The sequence below is a fragment of the Bos indicus genome, chromosome 11 (genome assembly GCF_029378745.1).
Source record: "Bos indicus isolate NIAB-ARS_2022 breed Sahiwal x Tharparkar chromosome 11, NIAB-ARS_B.indTharparkar_mat_pri_1.0, whole genome shotgun sequence".
NCBI classification, from domain to species: Eukaryota; Metazoa; Chordata; class Mammalia; order Artiodactyla; family Bovidae; genus Bos; species Bos indicus.
Window position 1 is genome coordinate 19522183 of NC_091770.1, and position 21187 is coordinate 19543369.

At 39.1% G+C, this 21187-nt stretch overlaps 2 protein-coding genes across 2 annotated transcripts in view; one reads left to right on the forward strand and one right to left on the reverse strand.

Annotated features, from left to right (window-relative positions):
- LOC139185699 (uncharacterized) overlaps positions 1-21187 on the forward strand; it is a 32185-nt gene that overhangs the window by 2917 nt on the left and 8081 nt on the right. The window contains exon 3 of the mRNA XM_070798158.1: positions 1-21187. This exon is cut by the window's right edge and continues 8081 nt beyond it. Coding sequence (XP_070654259.1) covers positions 1-60 — 60 coding nt within the window. The 3' untranslated portion in view covers positions 61-21187.
- Positions 7861-21187, reverse strand: part of SULT6B1 (sulfotransferase family 6B member 1) — a 15520-nt gene continuing 2193 nt past the window's right edge. The window contains exons 3-7 of the mRNA XM_019969994.2: positions 19045-19134; positions 16728-16854; positions 13207-13301; positions 10042-10198; positions 7861-7991 (exon numbers count right to left, since the gene is read on the reverse strand). Of these exons, the coding sequence (XP_019825553.2) occupies positions 7861-7991; positions 10042-10198; positions 13207-13301; positions 16728-16854; positions 19045-19134 (600 nt within the window). The remainder of the gene's footprint in view (positions 7992-10041; positions 10199-13206; positions 13302-16727; positions 16855-19044; positions 19135-21187) is intronic.

A 21187-nucleotide genomic window follows, 5' to 3' on the forward strand; every position in this document is an offset into this window, starting at 1 on the left:
GTAATTGCACCTGCTGTACCAGGTACCAGCCAGCAGTTAGGAGAGCCATCTGCTTCCTGAGGGGTCTCCTGGAGTTTACAACCAAAGTCCTTACCAGTAGGATTTTTAATGAGAAAATTTTAAATCCCGCAAGATATCCTGAGGCAAGGTTTGGTGGCTCAGACGGTAAAGAATGTGCTTGCAATGCCGCAGATCCGGTTTGTTCCCTGGGTTGGGAAGATTCCCCGAGAAGAGAACCCACTCCAGTATTTTTGCCTTGGAAATCCCGTGGACAGAGGAGCAAGACAAGACATCCTCCTCATCTAATGGACTATCACACTCCCAGAGTAATACTGGCACCTTGACTGAGTGACTGAGGAGTGCTGAGTACCCATCTCACAGCAGTATTACAAGGTAGGTGCCATCACTATGCCCATTTAACAGATGAGAAAACCGAGGTCCGAGGCACAGAGAAGTTAAGTAACAGCTGGTAAGCAAGGGAGCTAGAATTAGAACCAGAAGCCTGTACCTCAACATCCTAGCTAGGATGAGGGGGAAGAAGCATTTCCAAGGTGGACTTCAGGTACACATTACATATTGGCTATTGGCTTTCCCGTGTCTCTTTTGCAGCCTCCGGTACTGCAGCCTATCAGTGGGAAACACTATAGTTTCCTTGATTTAACTTCCCCACATATGAAGCCCTAGTGGAAGATTTGGAAGGTAGACAGGAGTCAGACCCCTCTTTCTGTGGCCCTTTGAGATGACAGAAAGCCCCAACTGTAGTGATTGTTTGCCGGAGTCCATTTACCAGCTTTGTGGGTGTGAGGTGGTTGTTTCAGAGGTAACGGCAATAGCAATGACATGTTTTCTGACTTTTTAAAGCCCCTGAACTGGCCGAAAGAGCTTAAAGAAAATGACAAGCTCAAGCATGGTCAGAGGATACAAGCTTTTATAACTGCCCGGAAGAACCTCTTGCTTCCTGTCATCTCAAGGTTCGTGGAGCAGAAATTAGGTGCGGAGTTCAGTGCTGCAGTTAGCTGTTATTGTATAACCTTAATTTGTACCCTCCTCAGATCTCTTCTATGAACACTGAGGCCATTGACTGGGAAAGAATAAGATCCTGGGAATTTGGGTGGATTCAAAGGAGTGAAAAAGTTAGCTTAAAGCTCAACATTCAGAAAACTAAGATCATGGCATCCGGTCCCATCACTTCATGGCAAATAGATGGGGAAACAGTGGCTGACTTTATTTTTGGAGGCTTCAAAGTCACTGCAGATGGTGATGGCAGCCATGAAATTAAAAGACGCTTACTCCTTGGAAGGAAGGTTGTGACCAACTTAGACAGCATATTAATCAGCAGAGACATTACTTTGCCAACAAAGGTCCATATAGTCAAGGCTATGGCTTTTCCAGTAGTCGTGTATGGATGTGGAGTTGGACTATAAAGAAAGTTGAGTGCCGAAAAATTGATGCTTTTGAACTGTGGTGTTGAAGAAGACTCTTGAGAGTCCCTTGGACAGCAAGGAGATCCAACCAGTCCATCCTAAAGGAGGTAAGTCCTGAGTGTTCATTGGAAGGACTGATGTTGAGGCCGAAACGCCAATACTTTGGCCACCTGATGTGAAGAGCTGACTCATTGGAAAAGACCCTGATGCTGGGAAAGATTGAAGGCAGGAGGAGAAGGGGACGACAGAGGATGAGATGGTTGGATGGCATCAGCTACTCAATGGACAAGAGTCTGGGTGAACTCCGGGAGTTGGTGATGGACAGGGAGGCCTGGCTTGCTGCGGTCCATGGGATCACAAAGAGTCGTATACGACTGAGTGACTGAACTGAACTGAACTGAAAGGAGTCCACTGCCCTCCGAAATTCTGCTGAGTCACCACAGCCCTTCCATGCTTGTTGGATAAGGCTGGTACAGCCAAACTTGAAGACCCTGAAGTTGTCAGCTTGTAAGGAGGTGCTCATTTTCCAAATGTCCTATTCCTACCTCATGAACTCACTTCTAGAACTAGAATCAGATGCTAGAATGCTCCAAGAGGATACAGACAAGATCTGACCCAGAGGATACAGTTTACATAATGAAAGAGTTACCAGATTTCACTAATTTTTATCAGCAGAAATCCAAGAAAAGTGCGTGGGTATGACTCTAAAGGTAACATGAGAAAAGGAACATAGTTCACATTATGCACTCATTGCGCTGGCTCCAGCACTGGCAGTGGTTCTAAGAGTTTGTTTAGTTGGTTTACTATAACTTGGGCTCAGTGGTGGCCAACATTAAATGAAATTGTGATGCCAAGTAATACAAAAGAAGAAATCAAAAATACTTAGGGAATCAGGATTGTTCGAGTAGATTAATTGTATGCAACCTATCCACTCACTTTCTAACCATGCCCCCTAAGAATATCCAAAGGACTCTCCTTCACCAGGCCTTGAGCAGTATATTTTCATCTTTGAAAAGCTCTGTAGTGGCTGTCCACGGTGGGTGGGGAATGTTGACGGGAGATGTTCCCATTGAAAAACTACCTGATTTCAATGGAGATTATGGCTCCCAGACTGGCAGAAGCCATGTGGCAACACTTAACTCCATCCCACCTCCAAAAAAAGGGCCACAGAGTCAGAGCAGTAGTCAGAAAGTTTTGCTCACCAGATGCCATTAGCAGTGGTAAACTTCCTGGAGTTTCTAGTACTGAAATAGATGGCAGCCCACAGGTGTGCTACGTGAGCAGATATCTAAGACCTCTATGGCATGCATTCCTGCTCTCTGCTTTATCAACCCACATCTCTGGTCTCATGGGGAGTTCCCTGTGACCAGGTGGCTGAGAAAGGAAAATTCAGGTGAAGCACTATACACTGGCTTTAACTGGAAGTGAACTGATGTGTTCCAACAGCCTTTCAGGGAAGTGGCCCTAAAGGATAGTGGGAGAAGGGAAATCCTTCCAGGGTGCAGCTTCAAGCAATACACTGAGTTGTCACTTGGGAGGAGAGAAAGCTAGAGGCCTACTTGGATATTCGGAGATTTGGGAGGAACAAGGTCAGAGTGTCGATGATAAGGAGGTCTGGGGGAAAAGGATGTGAGTGACCACTTGGAATGAACACAGAGTCTGAGTGTATTGGGTTTCCTTGTGAATCTTCATGAGAGTTACCCCCTTCTAAGGAGACTTGAGAAGCTAGCGTGCAAGAAAACTTCTGTAGATGTCAGTTGGCATTTCCCCAGCTACCCCCATGCTCGTTTAACACAAATGAACAGCCTTGGCAGTAGGAATGGATGAGATAGGTGTGCGATCTTGTCAAGGTGGATCTTACTGCTGAACACCCGACACTCCGACGGCTGAGCCCAACACTGAGACCCCAGCACAAGTACCCTGAACACCTGTGGAGACCAGCCCGCCACTTGGTGGCAGGTCGGTTACATGGAGCCCTTCCATCATGGAGTGGGCAGGGATCTGCCTTCTGTGGAGAAAGCATGTATTCCAGGTATGGGCTTGCTTTTTCTTCCTCTAGCGCTTCTGCCAGTGCCATCATTGGTAGCCTTTCCAAATACCTTGTTCGCCATAATGATATCCCTTAGTAAGGAACCCGTTTTGCAGAGAAAGAAGTGAGGCGGTACACTGACTACCATGCGATTCAATGGTTTTATCTTGAACTTATCACCTGAAAGCAGCTGGCCTTCTAGGAGAGTGGGATCAAGTATTGAAGATTCAGTTACAGCCCCAGGAGGGAGACCACACTCGGCAAGCTGGGTGTACTGTCCTTCAGGTATAGTATGTGTTCTGACCCTAGTTGCTATTTCTTCCATGGCTGGAATACTCAAGCCCAGAAATCAGTAGATGTAAAAGGGTTGTTTTCCATGGTTAAACTTAATCAAATGCTTGCAAAATAAGGGCTTCCTGTTTCTATGATTTGGGGCTGTGTTTTCACCACGTGGTTCCTTGAAGGGGAACTTGAAACATGCAGTTTCAAGTTTGCAGGTGCATCTTGCCATTAAGTTATCAAGAAAATAAAGGGGAGGGACTTCCCTGGTGGTTGGTCCACTGGTTAAGACTTCAAGCTTTCAATGCAGGGGGTGCGGGTTCCATTCCTGGTTGGGGAATTACAATCTCACACACCATGTGTCATGGCCAAAATAATAATAAGAAGAAGGGGGTTACTGGACTGGTTGGATTGATTGATATGAATTAGCAAGAGGAAATAGTGATGCAGCCAGAGATAAGTATGTCTTCAACCCAAAGGTTTCTCTGGAATTCCTTTCAGTAGTTCCACATTCAGTGATAAGTGATTTTTTCATTAATGGAAATTTAGAGGTCTCTAACACAGGTGGGAATGTTAAGGACTCAGATCCTTCAAGACTGAAGGTCTGCATCACCCTGCTAACCAGGGAGACATCTGATGGCAAAGGGAAGAATAAACAAGGAATTATAAACACCAGCTACGGTCTCATGACCAGATGCAAAATAAAGAACCATAGAAGCTATGCATGTATTTCCATAGCTTTGTCTTTGTTATGTACAAATGAACTTTTGTAAATTAATTAATTTATTTTAATTGGAGGCTAATTACTTTACAATATTGTAGTGGTTTTTGCCATACATTGACATGAATCAGCCATGGGTGTACATGTGTCCCCGATCCTGAACCCTGCTCCCACCTCCCTCCCCATCCCATCCCTCAGGGTCACCCCAGGGCACCAACCCTGAGCGCCCTGTCTCATGCATCGTACCTGGACTGGCGAACCATTTCACATATGGTAATATACATGTTTCAATGCCATTCTCTCAAATCGTCCCACCCTTGCCTTCTCCCACAGAGTCCAAAAGCCTGTTCTTTACATCTGTGTCTCTTTTGCTGTCTCGCATATAGGATCATCATTACCATCTTTCTAAATTCAATATATATGCATCAATATACTATATTGGTTTTTTTTTTCTGACTGACTTCACTCTGTATAATAGGCTGCAGTTTCATCCACCTCATTAGAACTGATTCAAATGCATTCTTTTTAAAAGCTGAGTAATAGTCCATTGTGTATATGTACCACAGCCTTCTTATCCATTTGTCTGCTGATGGACATCTAAGTTGCTTCCATGTCCTAGCTATTGTAAACAGTGCTGCAATGAACATTGGGGTACATGTGTCTCTTTCAATTCTGGTTTCCTCAGTGTGTATGCCCAGCAGTGGATGAACCTCTTTTAATTGTTCTCCTTGCCCTTTTTACTTGACATTTGCTGATGGTGGTTAATTTTATAAGATAGTCTTTGGGACAGAGTGTCTTAAAGTGGGGTTGTGACTAAAATGAGGAAGAAATATCACAGTGGGCATACAGATTTAGGAGGTAGGATAAGCATGTTTCCATTTGAAGAAGGGAACAACTGCATTAAGTGGACTGCTTGAAAGATTATTGGTAGAAAGAGTGGACTGTACTATATGTTATTAAGTTTGACTTAGCTTCCATTCCAACTCTCTTCCATGTCTCCGCATCTCCTGGATTATAATGTATGGAAGGTTAAAACCACATTTTCCAGATTACTATGGAGTTAAAATTCTCAGTATAATTCAAGTCTAGCCAGTGATGGATAAACAGTGGTGCAAGACTTGGAACATAGAAGGAAGTCCCATTTTTCTGTGACAGACCAGTTGACAAGCAAGCTCAGGGGAGTTGGCAGAAGCTGGACTCATGTTCCCCTGTCAGCTCTCAAAGGGCAGAGGCCATCTCAGGTGTCAGCAGTAGCAATGGCAGTAAGTGACCTGAACTTTGTTCTCTTTTGGGGGCGGCCAGGGAGGGTGGCCACTGAGAGTCAGACACGACTTCACTTTCACTTTTCATTTTCATGCGTTGGAGAAGGAAATGGCAACCCACTCCAGTGTTCTTGCCTGGAGAATCCCAGGGATGGGGGAGCCTGGTGGGCTGCCGTCTATGGGGTCGCACAGAGTCGGACACGACTGAAGCGACTTAGCAGCAGCAGCAGCAGCAGGGAGGGTGGCTCCACAACAGTGTGGAATCTTAATTCTGACACGCTGTTTCATTTGGTTTTACTTTCTTAATGATGCTGTTTTACATTTTAAATCTTAATGTTGCCCAAAATATAAATTGTTTCCTTTTTGTGTTGTTTTGTTTCTTGCTTAATAAATCCTACTCTGTGGTCATAAAAATATTAACTTGTATTTGCTTCTAAAAACGTAGTCTTTACATCATCTTTTGACATACAGCCTTTTAATTTGTAAAGAATTAATTTTTTTGAGTGATGTGCAGTAAAGGTCTGATTTTATTTCTTCTATATCATAAGCAGTTATCTTAGCATCAAATGTTGAAGAGTTTAATCTGTTCCTATGATATGCAATGCCATCTCTGTCGTATTTGAACTTTCTTTACATTCATGGATCAGTTTGGCCACTGTATTTTGTTCTGTTTGTTTTATTTTGTTTGGCCTATTTGTCTATTCCTGCTCCAATCATATGAGCTTGGGCATTAAAACCCAAGTCTCTGTTTCTGCAGATTTCTCATTGACATCTCAAGGTCATCTCTGATTCTTATTCTCTCTAGTTCTCAGTTCTCTCTTTAGTTTTGGTCTCTGTTAAGTCCACTCACTTTATTGGAAGCTGACCAGTGCCACTGAAGGAATTTTTATGTAGCCTTTCTTGGTGTTTTGAGGAAAGAGTCTTCAGTTTACTTAATCTACCATACTGCTAGAAATAGTAGTCCTATAATCTTTCTCAAAGCAATTTTATGTAACTTTTTTACGACTCATTCTATTAACTGTGTAGAACTTAGCTTTACAGTGAAACTAGCTGTAGTGTAAATATTAAGGAGATTGTTGAAAGGGTTTTTTTTTTTTTTTTTTTTTCCAGAACACTTTCTGCTTTCTCTTGTAGATTCCACATGCTTACTTGAGGCTCTCTGGTAGGAAAGCCTTCATGCCAGAATAACACAACCTCTAATCTTTAGCTTTAAAGTGAAGCTTGTATTAAGTACAACTATAAAGTCCCTTGAGAGTGGGCCTCCATAGAGCTTTCTGAAATGACACACACAGAGTACATGAGCAATGTGTTTTTCTTGAATCAAATGAGAATAGAATTTACTCATTTTATTTCGGGGCAGAATTGGAATTAAATTTCCCATAGCAGTAAGTTCAGAAAGGATCAGATCACAAGGGCTCTGATCCACAGTGAGGAAGAGAGGGATTTTTGTGAGAGGACAAAACATTGTGATCATGATCACAGGCCTTCCTGTGATCAGACAGAATGGCCTGTCTCATCTATGTGCAAACAGATTTAGGTATATCTCTGATAGTATTGGCTTATGGTCATGTGTGAACCCAGAGCATGAAAGAAGTTAAAACCCCAGGATGCATCACTAAATATAGTATCCCTTTTGGATGGCTAAACTTATCTTTCTTTTTTTTTTTTTTTCTTTATCATTGGACTTTATTGTTTGAATATTTGCAATTATTATTCTATACACAAATGTTAATTTCTTACAAAACTCTGTATTCCATATTGCTAGGTCACTTCAATCTTCATTTTATGTCGCATTTCCATCAAGAACTATTTCCCCAAATCACCATCTGCCTGATTGTGTGTTGTTGTTGTTCAGTTGCTAAGTTGTGTATGACTCTGCGATGCCAGACACTAGTCCACCAGGCTCATCTGTCCATGAGATTTTCCAGGCAAGAATACTGGAGTGGGTTGCCATTTCCTTCTCCTAAACTTATCTTTCTGTAAAAAGTGAACAAACTTAAGTTTGTGCTCAAAATTTTCATTTGTTTTCATTATTAAACACTGTTTATGTCTAAAATGTTTTTATCATTATTGATTAGATTATTATGTAATTATTGATATTTAAATTCAGTTATTATTAAGGAAAATAAGCTGAATTGACCAGAATCAAGGCTGGCAATATGAGTTGTACTTCAACTTTGTTCCCAGGGCAGTGCCAGCTAAGCACTCTTTGAATTTTTCGTCCATTTCCTGGTTCTGAGTTTCACTGAACAGGTTTTTCCAATCACCAACTTCACCTACAACACACACAAAAAAACAGTAGACTTAGATACCTGTTAGAATATTTCATCTTGATTTTACCATTTCTCCGTGCAGAGTTTCACTTTGAAATGTGAAATGGACACATGAAAAAAAATTACACAGTCTTAAAAAACTAATGTACTTTTTCTTGTAAAGTGAGCAAGATCCACTTGGGCTTCCTCATTGGTATGGTGTGCTGTGGTAGGTGATGTACTTTTTCAGTGTCACTAAGGGGGCCCGTGACCTCAGTGACCTCCCGCCCCCACCCCTCTTCCAACACCTGGGACCAAAATACCACGTTTTTAGAATCATCTTTTTCTCTCTAAAGTCTTTTAATACTTTAAATACCCATTGTGAAGATAAATTAATATTTTTATAGCAGCTTCTGGTTAAGTCTCCAAGTGCTGAAAATTTTGCAAAAAATTATTATTTTGCCTGAGATTGAGATATATTTTTCTTATGTGCTTTTAAAAGTAAAGAAGTTACTCTTTTCCTTAGACTCTTTTGATGATTTGGGTTGAAGTTGTTAAGCTCCTTGTTGCATAGCCAATGAAATGTATATTTATAAAGCAGTTTTAATGATGTGAGAACATGCTTACATATATGAAGGGAATAAAAAAACAAAACTCTCTACAAATGTCATCAACTATATGAAACATCACAGAATAAGGCTGGAAGAAATGTGTCAAAAAGTCAAACCTGCCTCTGGTGGGGGAAATGTGGATAATTTTTAGTACTTTTTCATTTTTCTGTACTTTCTGAATTTTCTACATGGAATAGTGTAATATTTTAAAATCACTACTTTTTAGAATTTTTTCTATTCTGAAGAGTATTTGATTAACAACATATAGAAAGGTTTTATTTTTCCCCTCTTCTTAAAGCTAATAAAATAGGGCATAAAAATCAGAGTTAAAGTCAGAATGCAAACCAAAGCCAGATTTATATACAATGTTGTATTCACAGTGGATTTTTTTAAATGAGTCTTCATTTGACAAAGTATAGTAGAATCAAGTAGACCTACATTTGTATCCTGTTTCATTAATTAGCTTTGTGCGTGCATGTTAAGTTGCTTCACTCGTATCTGATTCTGTGCAACACTATTGATTGTAGCCCACCAGGCTCCTCTGTCCATGGGATTCTCCAGGCAAGAATACTGGAGTGCCCTCTTCCAGGGGATCTTCCTGACCCAGGGGATCGACTCTGAATCTCTTAGTCTCCTGCATTGGCAGTTGGGTTCTTTACCACTAGCGCACCTAGGAAGCCCAATTAGCTTTGTGACAAAGGATCAATTAATATCTCTGAGTCTTGGTGCCCATATTATAAAATTAAGGATTTAATGTATTTTTGCTATAAAATTTAACCCCAGCAAAGGGCCTAACACATGATTTATGCTTAATAAGTAATAGTTGTTACATGTGCTGCCTCTAAATCACATTACACTTTCATTATATATGCAATAAAAAAGAAAACTGACAATCCTTGGGCTATATATTATCATACATTTGCATAAGAAATTAGAATACTTTAATGAAATTTAGTCAAATCATCAGTGCCAGAGAAAACTGGTTGCCTATCCAACACTCATTTTCTCCTTCTCCTTTATTAATAAAACTTTGATTTTAATTGAGTAATAACACACCCACCTTTTTAAAAAACTACATTTTCCAGCCAACAGCACAGTGAGAAGTGACCAATGAGATGTAAGCCACTGAATGAGGCTTCCCACAAAGTTCTGTAAAGGGGGCTTGCTCGGCAAATGCATGTGATTCTCTTGCCACTCCCTTTTTACTTTAATAAAATAACCCTCTAACTTTATTGTAATTCAGGAGCTCTAGCTGCTCTCCTTTTATCAGCAGGTGGCAAGAGAAAGGTGGGAGGAGCTTAGTACTCTAAAAGATAGCGTGGAGTTACCAGTTCCAGCTCTGATCTATGTCAGACTTCTTGTTGAGGAAGAGACAAAGAAAATCCTGTCTTCTTCAGCATAGTTGTTTCAATTGCCTGTTATGTGCAGACTGATGGATGGCTTAGAAATCAAGGCAACTTTACCTTTGCGGAACAGGAACGGGCCCACAGCACCGTGTGTTTCCTGGGACTTGGCTCGCATGGCGTGGAAGGTACTTCGTGCCGAAATAGTTTGAATCTGCTCCCCAGATGGAGAGAATCCGAAGAACTCAGCAATTCGTTTTATTCCAGTGGCCAGATTCTGAAAACAAAATTTTAGAGGATAAACTTCTTTCTATGGGAATTGTGCCCCGAGCAAAGACAGGCTTCTTAGAATGCATTTTAAGCCTAACTATAATTCAGCTGTCCCTTTCTATCTCTTCAGACTTACTTTGATACTTCAGTATAAATATTTGAAATTTCCCTTTAAGATACTCTGTACTGATTTTACTTTGTAGTTTCAATTTACGACTTACTAAACTATTCAGGATATAGATAGTGACAGTAAGCATTCATCAGTAGGGTAGAATTTTATCTAAGATGACATTCATTTTGTTAAAAAGCACCAGTCTAAACCAGCTGAGGAAATTAATATATTTGTATGTGCTCATTCAAATTCTCTTTTCTTCTAAATCCTGTTTGTAGCTAATATTTAATTCTATCAAGAAAGGCTCATTTTTAGAATCATAAAAGCTAGAATGAGTCTTGGAATATATCATTTAATACCTTTGTAAGTATCATCAACCTTTTCAACAGTATCATTGACCAATGGAGATTTAGAAATCTTCTAGCACAGTTTCTTAAACTGTACTCTACAAAACATTAATATATTTCATATATTAATGAAATATATAGGTGAATATATAGGTGCTTATAGATGTTTCATGGGGGGAAGGAAGGTTAAGGGTTGCGGTCAAATAAATGTGGAAGCCTTGGATTAGTAAAGGTAAGGTTTTGTTTGTTTGTTTGTAGAATCTGTCAATCTTTAATATGCTGGTGTGCAATGTGAATTTCCCAAAGGAGCAGGCTATATACTACAGCAGTCCCCAAATCAATTTGAACAGGCAACCTCCTACCAACTGCAAGAAAGAATGATTAACATTTGGGACAACACTAACATCCATGAATCAAAAGTTTTTTTAGCAACATTCTAGACGAGACGGGGAAAAGACTACATGAGTATGTTCTTTCATGTTATATATATATATATGTATATGTATATGTATATATATATATATATATATACCATAAACAGAAGGGATGAATTCAATTACACTTTTTTTTTTTTATAAGACTGTCAGGAGCAACTAGTGTTAAAGACTCAATTCCGTTAGAGAGCATTTGAGTCTCTTCTTTAACATGCTTTCTTCCCTAGAGCTCCAGGACTCTGGTTTCCCTCTTATGTCATTAGCTACTCCTAGGTCACCTTTGCTGATTCCTCCCTTTTTATTCAAACTTTTCATGTTGGAGGGCTGCAAGGCTCAGTTCTTGGTCAACTTCTCTATCCATATGCTTACATATTAGATATGTAATCTCATGACTTTAAATGTCATTTGTGGGCCAGATTTACATCTGTAGCTCAGAACTCTCTGCATTTAAGACTTCAATACCCGACTGCCTACTTGGCCTCTCCATTTGGATGACTGATAAACATCTTAGCCTTCTGATGTTTAAAACCAGATCCCTGGTCTTCCCCACAATCCTGCTTCACCTGCTGCCGTCTCCTACTCCCATGGTGACAGCTCAATGCTCCCAGTTGGTTGGACCAATAAAATAAAAGTCTCATTTGACTTCTCTTTTGTTCTCACTCTTTCTTTCATCCAGTCCAGCAGCAAATGCTATTGGCTTTTCCTTCAACGTAAGTTCAGAATTCAACCACTTCTCTTCCCCTCCATGGCCCCTTCAGGTCTGAGCCACCATCTTCCTTCCATTGCCTGGACTAGAGCAATAACCTCCTCATGGGTTTCCCTGGGTTCTCTTTCCCTCTCTCTAATATATTCTCACACACCAGACAGAATGATCCTGTTAAAAACACATCAGTTCCTACCACTCTTCTGCTCGAAATCCTACAATGACTTCTCATTTCACTCAGAGCCACTCCATTTCTCACACTCCAGTCCACCCACTTATACCTGTCCTCATCGGTTGGCCTCTTCAGGCTCATCCCCACAGCCAACCACATCTGCTCCTTTCCATTCCTTAATCCTTGCAGGAACACTCCTGACTCAGGGCCTTTGCTCCAGCTGGTCTTCTCTGCCTGGAAAGCTCTTACTCTGGTTACCTACTTGGCTCCCTCCCTCATCTCCCTCCGATCTTGGTTCATGTCGCATGCCTTCCATGAGGTTTCTTTCCACTGACCATCCTATTTCATGCTGAGATTTGTTCAGTATCCCGACACCCCACCCTTGGGGATTTCTAGTTTTCCTTAATCAGCTGTGCTCTTTCTTCATTCTCACATATTATATACATTTAAAATTTCTATTGTATTTATTGTTTATCATTCTGTCTCCCCACTTTCTCCAGCTAGAATGTAAGCTTCTCCCACGTAGTGAACTTTAGTCTGTTCACTGATAAATTACAAAGGCCTAAAACAATACTCAGAGAAGGCAATGGCACCCCCACTCCAGTACTCTTGCCTGGAAAATCCCATGGACAGAGGAGCCTGGTAGGCTGCAGTCCATGGGGTCGCTAGAGTCGGACATGACTGAGTGACTTCACTTTCACTTTTCACTTTCATGCATTGGAGAAGGAAATGGCAACCCACTTCAGTGTTCTTGCCTGGAGAATCCCAGGGACGGGGAAGCCCGGTGGGCTGCTGTCTATGGGATAGCGCAGAGTTGGACACGACTGAAGCGACTTAGCAGCAGCAGCAGCAGAACAATGCTGAACTCACTAAATATTTGTGAACAAGCAGTTTTTTAAAATAACATTATATGGAAAAATTAATTCACAGCCAAAAGCATATTGAGTTAAACCTCAATAGAGACCTATCATTTCTGCCATTCCTAATTTGGACTATCTATCACAGAGGGGAAAAAAACAGTCACTGTTAGTAGTAAGTTCCTAAGAACTTTATTATTTCTATTAAATAAACAATCTAAACACATATGCATTGTTTGGTTTTTTTCCCCTAGCACTGTACGACATATATGGAATATTTTTAAAAATTGAGTATAATATTTGTTCATGCAATCAGACATTATGAATAAATGTTCTATGTTGTCATTTATAGTAAACCTTGCTATAGAATACCAATAATCATAATCTCACCTCTCTCAGGTCTTCATATAATATGAACATAACATTTTCATCATCAAGATGTTTGTTCCAATTAATTGCAAAATCAAAATAGCTTCCCCAGGAAACTAAAAATACAGGGAAAAAATAACTTCTTAAGAAATTTTAAATAATTGAGGTTAAAATGATAGAATGATAGAATGAGGATAAAATGGTTAATGTGTGCCCTAAAATATAAACTATATGTATGTGTATACGATCAAACAAGACTATAAGATTACAAATCCCTGCTCCAAAAGAACTGACATAAATCAGTCCTAATGTCAGATTTTCTCATTTTCTTATTTTCAGGAACAGTGGCACAACTAAGCAAGTTGTAAAAATGGTTTCACAAGAACTACAAATTTTCATGAACATTTAGGTGAATGAAGTAATTCAGAAATAGTGAATAAGACATGAAACCCAACAGATATAATGTCAGAAAGAAATGATGAGACATGTTATCTAGACTAGCATTGTCCAATAGAAATGTCATGCAAGCCACATCTGTAACTCTAAGTTTTCTAGTAGCCATGTTAAAAAAAGTGAAAAGAAGCAGGTGAAATTAATTTGAATAGTTTAATTTATTTAACCCACAGATCCCAAAATGTTATCATTTCAGCATGTAATCAGCATAAATAATTATTAGTGAAACATTGCCCTTATTTTTTTTTAATTCTAAGTCTACAAAAGCTTGTGGGTGTTTTACACTTATAAGGAACATCAATTTGATTAAGTTTTTTGCCAAAAATACTTATATGTATTTAGACTTCATGAAACTTATAGTTAAAAAAACAGATTCACACACTCATACCAAACTTACTTAAAAGTTTCCAGCAACTGAACTGAGTGTCTTAAAATATAAATTTAAATTAAAATAAAATTTAAAATTTAGCTCTTCACTTGCACTAGCCACATTTCAAATGCTCAATTTCCACATGTGGCTAGGGGCTACCATATTGGACAGTGCAGATCTAGACAGCTGTGTGCCTTTGAGAAAATCCCTAAACCTCTTTGTACTTTAGTTTCCTCATCTGTAAAATGGGGTTGTTGTGAATTTTAAGTGAATTAACACATGTCAAATGCTTAAAACAGTGCCTGATCACTAATACCCACTCAAATATTAGCCAATATTAACATTATTAGTAATAATAATATTGTCATAATTATTATGATTTGAGCCAGGCAGTGTCTACATGTTTTGTTGTACAAAATACTGTAAATTTCCTGCCCCAAATATAGTACACTCCCTTCTTTGTTGCCAACCAAACCCTTATTAGTTGGGTCTAAGCTAATCAGAAAATTCTGCTTCTCACTTTCTGCCTCCCTTTGGACTCTGGTCACATGAAGTAGTCCTAGCCAGCAATCAGGGGTCTGCTGGAAGGTTTCTAGAACAATTATTCCTGTCACGATGACCCTTCTTCATGATCTGAAGGTGATGCTCAGAGGGACAGTGGACAACTTGAGAGAATGTTGCAGAAAGCACGATAGAGGGGCCCAGGGAATCTCAGAGCTGCTGACCCAACGTTACTGGTCTACTGGGTCAGTTGCTATCTCCATATTTCTTAGTTAAGTGAAGAAGATAAAACCTGATCTGTTTATGCCACTGTGGTGGGGTTTTCTGCTTTTCCAAATGTTTTACTGATATGCATGTATTTCATCTTTCACTTTTTAAAGCAATCCAATATGATAGGTACAATTTTATACCCATTTTATTGATGGAGAATTAGAAACCCAGAGGAGCTAAGTAACCACTTTAAGGCTGCACAATAAGTTATGTGTTATTGACATCTTTTAGTGTTAGTTCAACCCCAGAGCTATTGCAACCAAACAAAATACAGTACTGTGTTACCTCTCATAGGTTGGGTATTCCTATTTTCTCTTTACAACTAGGGAAATCAAAGTTTAGAGTCTTTCTCTGCCTCTGTTTTCTTCTCTGTAACATGGTGATAATAATAGTATTATCCTCATTTGGTTATTATGAAAATTAAAATAATGTGTGTTAGGAGTAGCATGCCAGCATGCCTGGCATGTGGTAAGTGCTCAATAAATGGTAGCTGTTTTATTCTATCTAGTGTTACTAATACATAATAATAAGTGATGAAGCCCAATCCAGGCCTTCTCATTCTACATCCTGTACATTTTCAGTACATTCAGCTGCCTCTCTGTAAGTTGACTTTAAGAAGTTTACAAGGCAGAAAATCCATCCAAGTTATTAATATCAGTGCCACTTCTTATCATTGTTAATCAAAGGATTAGACTAAAAGGATGGACAAGCAACAAAGATTCCCTAAAATAGATTGTCCCAGTGATGATGCGTTTCTCCACCACTGAATGTTCTCTTGTGTTATATGAATGGAGTATAGTGTTTTAGACTTGACTTAACTGCCTCCATCTGGTCTTAGTGAGTAGTTACTAAACAAGCCAAATCTTTCCTATCAGTGCTTCATAAGCACCTTCTGTACACTTTCTTTTTCTCTCCTACACCCCAATCCCAAGACTTAATCTTTGCTAAGGACTCGGTACTGTCCCCAGTGTCTAGTCATATGGGATAGTGTTGCATTGCTGTGCTGATCCCCTTTAAACGTGGTCCTTTTAGAGGGACTTGGTAGGTCTAAGGTCATCTGGCATTAATTCTTCCTTGTACTATACTGTAAGCACTCAACAGAGCCACTCACTACTAAAAAGAGACATTTATTCACCTCTGGCCACTATACCCACAGAAGTAGAGTTGCTGCCGGATGCAAGTAACTGAGACCGTTGGCAAGTGATTTAAATTTTTTATAGTTAATACTGCCTTATTCATAGTTGGTATGGTCTTAAATGAGATATGTGTATATAGTACCTAGTTTGGTAGCTGGAGCATTTGTGGGCACTTATGAAATTATGGTTATCAGTAACCAGAGGTAAAACCTTCAACATAATCTAACAAAACCTTACTTGCTTTCTGGCAAACAAGTATCTTAGGTGTGGCTGCTCATTGTCATGGTTTTGTTCTTTTTTGGCTTTTATCATTGTGCTATACAGAGACTTGTGGGAAGTGAATTTGAAATGCTTTTTGTACAAGTCTATTACAGGCCTTTTTGTCCCATGTCTGTTCTATGGCTATTTAACATTCACCCTCAACATATTGAATTGTCCAAATTATTTTTAAAAACAGTAATGTATTGTTTGATGCCTAGAAAGCTTTATTTAAAAGTAACATTGTGGTTCCTGGATCTGCCTTAATTTATTTTTTCTTTCTTTTTTAAAGTTATTAATTTTTTTAATTGAAGTATAGTTGATTTACAATGTTGTATTAGTTTCTGGTGTACAGTGTAGTAATTCAGTTGTATATATATTCACAAATATGCAGTCTTTTTTCATATTCTTTTTTGTTGTAGGTTGTTGCAATATATTGAATGTAGTTCCCTGTCCTATACAGTAGGTCCCTGTTGTTTCTTTCTTTATCCTAAAACACATTTGAATTTTTGTATTTCTGTGATCATCTGTTGTTCTTTTACCAACAGCCATACCTTGTCCTTTCATGAACTGTCTGAAGAAGTCATCCCAAGAGCCATAGCTTGGAATATCAGGAACATCATTGTGGAAATGGAAAAAAGATACTGCTGTGTCTTTAGGGTTTCGAAATATCACCAATATCTGGAGAGAGAACATTAAGTTATCTTAACTTAATTTTAGGCGTTGAACTTTGGAAAACTGAAAGCATGAGCATTGTGTCCTATTGTATACTACCTGATTTTGTGGAGGTAAAAAGAAAGAAAGAAGTTGAGGAACAGGAACTGGCAGATAAGGAAGTCTGGGGAAAAGGGGAAAAGAAAGAAGAAAAAGAAGACTGATATTGTAACACTGAATTTTTGGTAACAAACTGAGACAGTAAAATGTCATATGTAGACCATGTAAAAAGGAATGAAGAGCAGGCTCACAAGAGCATGGTCTGAAAAATTAAACCACCCCAAAAGTAAAAACAACAAAATAATGTTAAGGACAACAAAAATAATGTTTAGAGTTTCATGGGAGAAGATCAAAGAAGGGTAGGTTGGAGGTATGATGAGTGATGTGGAGGAAACAGAACCTCTGAATTTCAGTGTTATGTCTGCCTTCTCTGATGAGGCACAAATTCATTTTTCTGAATGAAAAGTGTGAAATAAATGTTGTAAAGAGCAAACTGAAACCCAAGAAAAACCACTAAATTGCAGACCACTCCAAGTGGGCTTGGGCCCTCTGGCCAGATTTCCCTTTAAAGAACTGAGAATGTTGTGGAATACATTATTACTGAGCGCTGTTAATGACCTTGAAGGAATTGGAGACAGCATATAAGAGGTTCGGAGGACCGGAAACAGGCAAGTAGCATTTCCCTTTCCGAAAGAGCAAAGTGTGGGGTTTGCAAAGTACAAAATGACCTCCATTTTGGAGATGTTTTTGGAATTGACTTGTGGCCACATAAAAGAGCAAGTAATAACCACCAGGGGGCAACAGGGGTTCTCTAAGAAAAAGTCATTTCTAATGGCAGTTTTTTCTTGGACATAGTTCTTAAATTAGTAGATTTGCTGCTTATGACTTCCTCTGCAAATGGAAGAAGGCATGCCGGCAGCAGAAACATTTAAGCACATAAAACTGATGCAAAGGAGGCTGAAAAACTAACGTAAAACTGCCCAGAGATTTTTAATAAAACTGTCCTGACTAGACCATCATCAACATTTTAATGAGGATTTCAGATTAAGATATAGAAGCTCTATTTATCAAATTTGTAGATGGCATGGAAGTGAGAGGGAGTCTGGATTCCAGAACGCCTCATCAATCTAAAGACATGAACTGACGGTAGTAGGGTACAACTGAATAGAGATGAATGTGCTAGTCTATGTCTTTGCTGAGATCTAAAACTCTGCCCCCAATCCAAATACAGCAGATTCTTGTCACTTGAGGGTCTTATATTTGGGGCTCTGGTTACCACTCAGGAATCTCTCTGGCTCATAGCAATTTATAATTTTGCAAAGACATAAGTGAGCATGGTGAAGGCCAGCAGGCTTTCACCTGCTGGAGTGTATGGATAAAATCTCAGTATCAACTTCTTACCTTAACTGTCGTTCATCTCTGGCCCTGCTTTCTTGTGAAAGTAAAGCTTTGTTCAAAAGGCTGCTTGCTCCAAATCCAAATGCTTTATACATTACTTTAGCTCTGTGTCTCATGGAATAATTAAGGGGGGAAAAAGAATCACTGAGGTTTGTGATTCTACTGAACTGCATTAAACTGGGAAAATTATGGATTAAAGCGGTATTTCCAATTTGGGAGATTCTCAGTATAAAGAAAAACTGTTTTACAGAGCCATCCACACCTGGCAGAGGGGACAGAGGAGTCCCTTATAATGGGAGATGTGAGTAGTCCAGACAGCCACTTGGTGGAATTCAAATACCTAATGGAGGTTAAGGGCTTCCCTGGTGGCTCAGTCAGTAAAGGATCTGTCTGCAATACAGAAGACCTGGGTTTGATCCCTGGGTTAGGAAGATCCCCTGGAGAAGGAAATAGCAACCCACTCCAATATTCCTGCCTGGAAAATCCCATGGGCAGTGGAGCCTGGTGGGCTACTTTATGTATATGTTTTATATCCTGGCTGAAAATACATTTCATTTGAATGCAACTGTAGCCAAGCGACTTAGCAGCAGCAGCAGCAGCAGCATAGCCAATTTATCTGAAGAAAAAACAAGAAACACCAAACTGCACACTTTATTCATTAAAATTCTGTGATGAGTAGCAAACTCATCCTATACCTCAGAAAGCCAATATCTATACATGAAGAACTTCACATTGAAATACCAGTGGAGGGACACTCACCTTGGCTTTGTTCTTGAAGATGGACCCAGGTAATTTGTCATAATGGAGATGAGTTGCCAAAATCCTTGGTGATGGAAACTGTTTCATTCTCTTGAAAATATAAACAATACAGTTAAAGCTTATGTGTTGTGTGTGTGTGTTGTGTATGTGTGTGTTGTGTGTGTGTGTTGTGTGTGTGTGTGTTGTATGTGTGTGGTGTGTATGTGTTTGTGTGTATTGTGTGTGTGTTGTGTGTGTGTGTGTGTGGTGTGTGTGTGTGTGTGTGTGGTGAATCACTCCTAGGTTTAGTACCTGAAGAGGAGTTTCAGTCATTACTATCATTCCTCTTCCACATCCTTCTCTAGATTTTCTTTATTTCCGTTTTCTTTGTGGGGGATGAGGAATGGAGAATCACAAATAAATATGCAATTGAAAACTTCCTTTTGAACTTCCTTCTTCTGTCCTGCTTTCCATTGCCCATTTTTTTTTTTTCCCCAGAAAAATTTACCTTTTCCCACAGCCATCCCCAAATCATTTTCTTCAAGACAGCTCAAAATCTGCAATCCACTCTTTCACTTAATGTGGATATTTTCTACATTCAAAGTCATTAACAGAAATGTTCAAGTCTTTCTATAGCTTCTCCAAATTAATTTTTAACATCTTGGTCTTTTTTTTTTCTTAAACCAGCAAAACTCCATGCAGTCAAATATCCTAACAGAACCTGAAAATGCAGAGTCATTTAAATATCTGAGAAATACCTTACGAGAGAAATTCTTGTCAATATAAGGACTCTATGATTGATTCTTTCTGTTTTTGTAATCTACTTCTACTGATAATTTACAAAATGAAGCTCTGTTTAATCGGATAGGATGAAGGCTTTTATCTCAAAATCAGACCTTTAGTGTATGTTCTGTGGTGGGCTAATGCTTTCAGTGTTTTTTTCCATGCTGGTCATCATTTCAAGCAATGAAATTATATTTAGATGTTTATAGCCAATGCTTCTGTGAAAAATTAACTAGAGATCCCAACTCAAGCAAGGGAGCAAAAACTGACTTAAAATTTTTTTTAAATCAATGCTATGGGCCCAAGTGATGATTAGTAGTCATTGTTCTTGATTCCAGTTTTGGAAGTACTTTTACATTCACTCACAATAATCCTCTCAGGTAGATATTGTAACCCCCATTTTAAGGATTAACAAGAGACTTTGAGGTTTTAAGTCCTTTGTGCAAAATCACATGGATGGTAATTTTCAGATTAAGTGATAGAGTGCCATTTCCACCAAACTGCATGGCCAAAAATCTCTTTAAGACATGTGAGAAATGGTAAAGTTCCTTAAAAGGGTTAGAAAAATATCCAGCAGGAAAATGGAGGTTAATTGTAACAAAACTAGATAAATGTATAATTATATGTTCACAAAAATGCATGATATAGCCAACTGTAAGCAGTGTAAAGTCGAAATACAGATACATCTTAAGAAAAAAATGTATATATTTAAGAAAATTTTCTGTATAAAGTGAATAACCATTAAATGAAGCTTATCCTCTCACTCATTTCCATTTTAAAATAAAAGGCGCATTGCATAGAAAACTATCCTTGTATATGAAAAGTGAAAGTGAAAGTCACTCAGTTGTGTCTGACCCTTCCATGGACTACAGTCCATGGAATTCTCCAGGCCAGAATACTCGAGTGGGTAACCTTTCCCTTCTCCAAGGGATCTTCCCAACCCAGGGATCGAACCCACGTCTCCTACATTGCAGGTGGATTCTTTACCCAGCTGAGCCACAAGGGACAATTAAAATGCAAAAAGTGCTTTTAAAAATACTCAAGAGAAAAATGAACATTTCTGATAAATTATAGACATCAAAAGACTTCGAAACCCAAATCCCTGAACACCTCATTTACAATATATTTTTCTGTTACTTCGGCCCAGTCCATGGAAATAAGTTTCCTTCCAACTGGGATCCAACTTTTAAGTTTGTATTTGTCATCCTGGCAAGTGTCTCCATCTCTTTCCAGAAATTTTCTGAACGCCCTAAGTGACTTTATTTCTAGTAAGTGTGTTCTGTCTGCCTGTTGGGAGTTTTGTTGGTGAGCACTTCTGCTAAGTTTTGCTGGGAATGCGGTTTCCAGTTGGATACTGTCTTCCCTTCCCACATGTGTTTGT